This window comes from Phanerochaete carnosa (genome assembly GCF_000300595.1).
Source record: "Phanerochaete carnosa HHB-10118-sp unplaced genomic scaffold PHACAscaffold_10, whole genome shotgun sequence".
Taxonomy (NCBI): domain Eukaryota; kingdom Fungi; phylum Basidiomycota; class Agaricomycetes; order Polyporales; family Phanerochaetaceae; genus Phanerochaete; species Phanerochaete carnosa.
The window spans coordinates 359547-361012 of NW_006767637.1; the positions used below are offsets into that span (position 1 = coordinate 359547).

General features: G+C 56.3%; 1 protein-coding gene across 1 annotated transcript; it reads left to right on the forward strand.

The window, feature by feature from the left end:
* The first annotated feature begins 661 nt into the window (after positions 1-661).
* Positions 662-1461, forward strand: PHACADRAFT_262841 (uncharacterized protein). Its single transcript, XM_007400042.1, has one exon. It carries the CDS (start codon positions 742-744, stop codon positions 976-978), a length of 237 nt encoding a protein of 78 aa, XP_007400104.1. The 5' UTR covers positions 662-741; the 3' UTR covers positions 979-1461.
* The last annotated feature ends 5 nt before the right edge of the window (positions 1462-1466 follow it).

Here is a 1466-nt window from a genome sequence, read left to right on the forward strand (position 1 = left end):
AAGGCTCGAAGCTGCAAGATTAGTAGCGAAGGCTTTCCAAGAGCGATCCACAGAAGCATACGGATGCGCTGAGGGGCGCTTCGAAGTGTAGTGGGATAAGCAGAGGCGAAGCAAAATACCCACGGAGCGCCACGATATCCTGTGAGTTGCTCGCAAGGCCGGCGCTGACTCGCTGTGGATGGTGACGGCGGGAACAAAGTGATGCAAGGGTCCAGGCTGTACAAAAAATGCTATCTTTAGTTCAGGGTATTGGTCGTATCTTCGGCCAACAGTGTCCGGAGCTCTATAGTCGTCCCGAGTGTTCGCAGCTGGAGTTGAGTGTGATTATCAACCTGAAAGGTCCAGGCACCGGCACGTTCAGTAGAGAAATAAGGTCCAGTAGGCAGAAAAAAAGGCCGGAAGCGGTGAAGAAAGTTGGACGCTCGGCTGATCTTCTCATCCGATCGCTCGTCTCAGCGCCATGAGTCATTTGGCGCGCGCCTGGCGTTGCCTTGCGACGGCTGGACATCGCTCCAGCAGACCAGCGGTACCGAATGTAGTACCTAAAGTGGAGGTGACGCGTCGTCAAGATCCCCGACCCCACTGAACGCTTGATGCTATCCAGTGCTTGTTGTTGTGGGCAGTCTCATCTTTGCACTACGACTGCAGATATGGTATGAGATCCCAAAGTAACTGCTCCCTCACTCGTACTCAATCACTGTAACAGGCCGAGTACATACCGCCCACCGCATCGTCCCTGACATGGAGCCACGTATTGACGGAGCGGACAGCACCGCCAAGGTGTGCGACATGATCCGCGGGCTGATTGCCTGCGTCATTGAGCGCTCACTGAAGATCGCCTTTCTCTGCGAGTTCCACCCGAATTGCCCGCCCGCGAGTACCGACGTCGGAAAGCTACGCGCGGGAGACCGCGTCGAGCTGAAGAAACTCCAAGACACGGCCACATGCTGCAGGGCATGTGGCGTCTTCGCTGGGTGAGGATGCCCGAACAGGGCTGGGAGCGGGTGCATGAAGCCTGGAGTGGCTGTAACGGCCGAACGGCCGACTTGGATAAGTAAGTACGACCCCTTCGCAGCCGACCATCTCCTGCTAGGTTGAACGCCGCCTGCATCTGTACAAAGTCTCCATGCGCAATAACTACCCACCTATTAGTAGGCCCGAGCTTCTCGCTGGCGCGCAGCGCCAATTGCCTGTTGCTAGCAACGTCAACACAGTCAGGTTGCTGCGCGCCTGGCAGGCAAATTAGCACGCGACTCTAGCTTGTCAACACACATGCACACGCCGTATCTGTCTTGTCGTAAATTCGATATAAGATCGCGCGGAGGTGTGCGGCGGCGTATTCAGCGTGCTGAGTGGAAACAACAACCGATGCGCCTTCTTCCCCCTCCAGAGTCAGTCGCCCGCGTTCAGCCCGGCGCACATCCATTTTAATCTGCATCACAAAGGGATTACGGTACGAGAAGCAC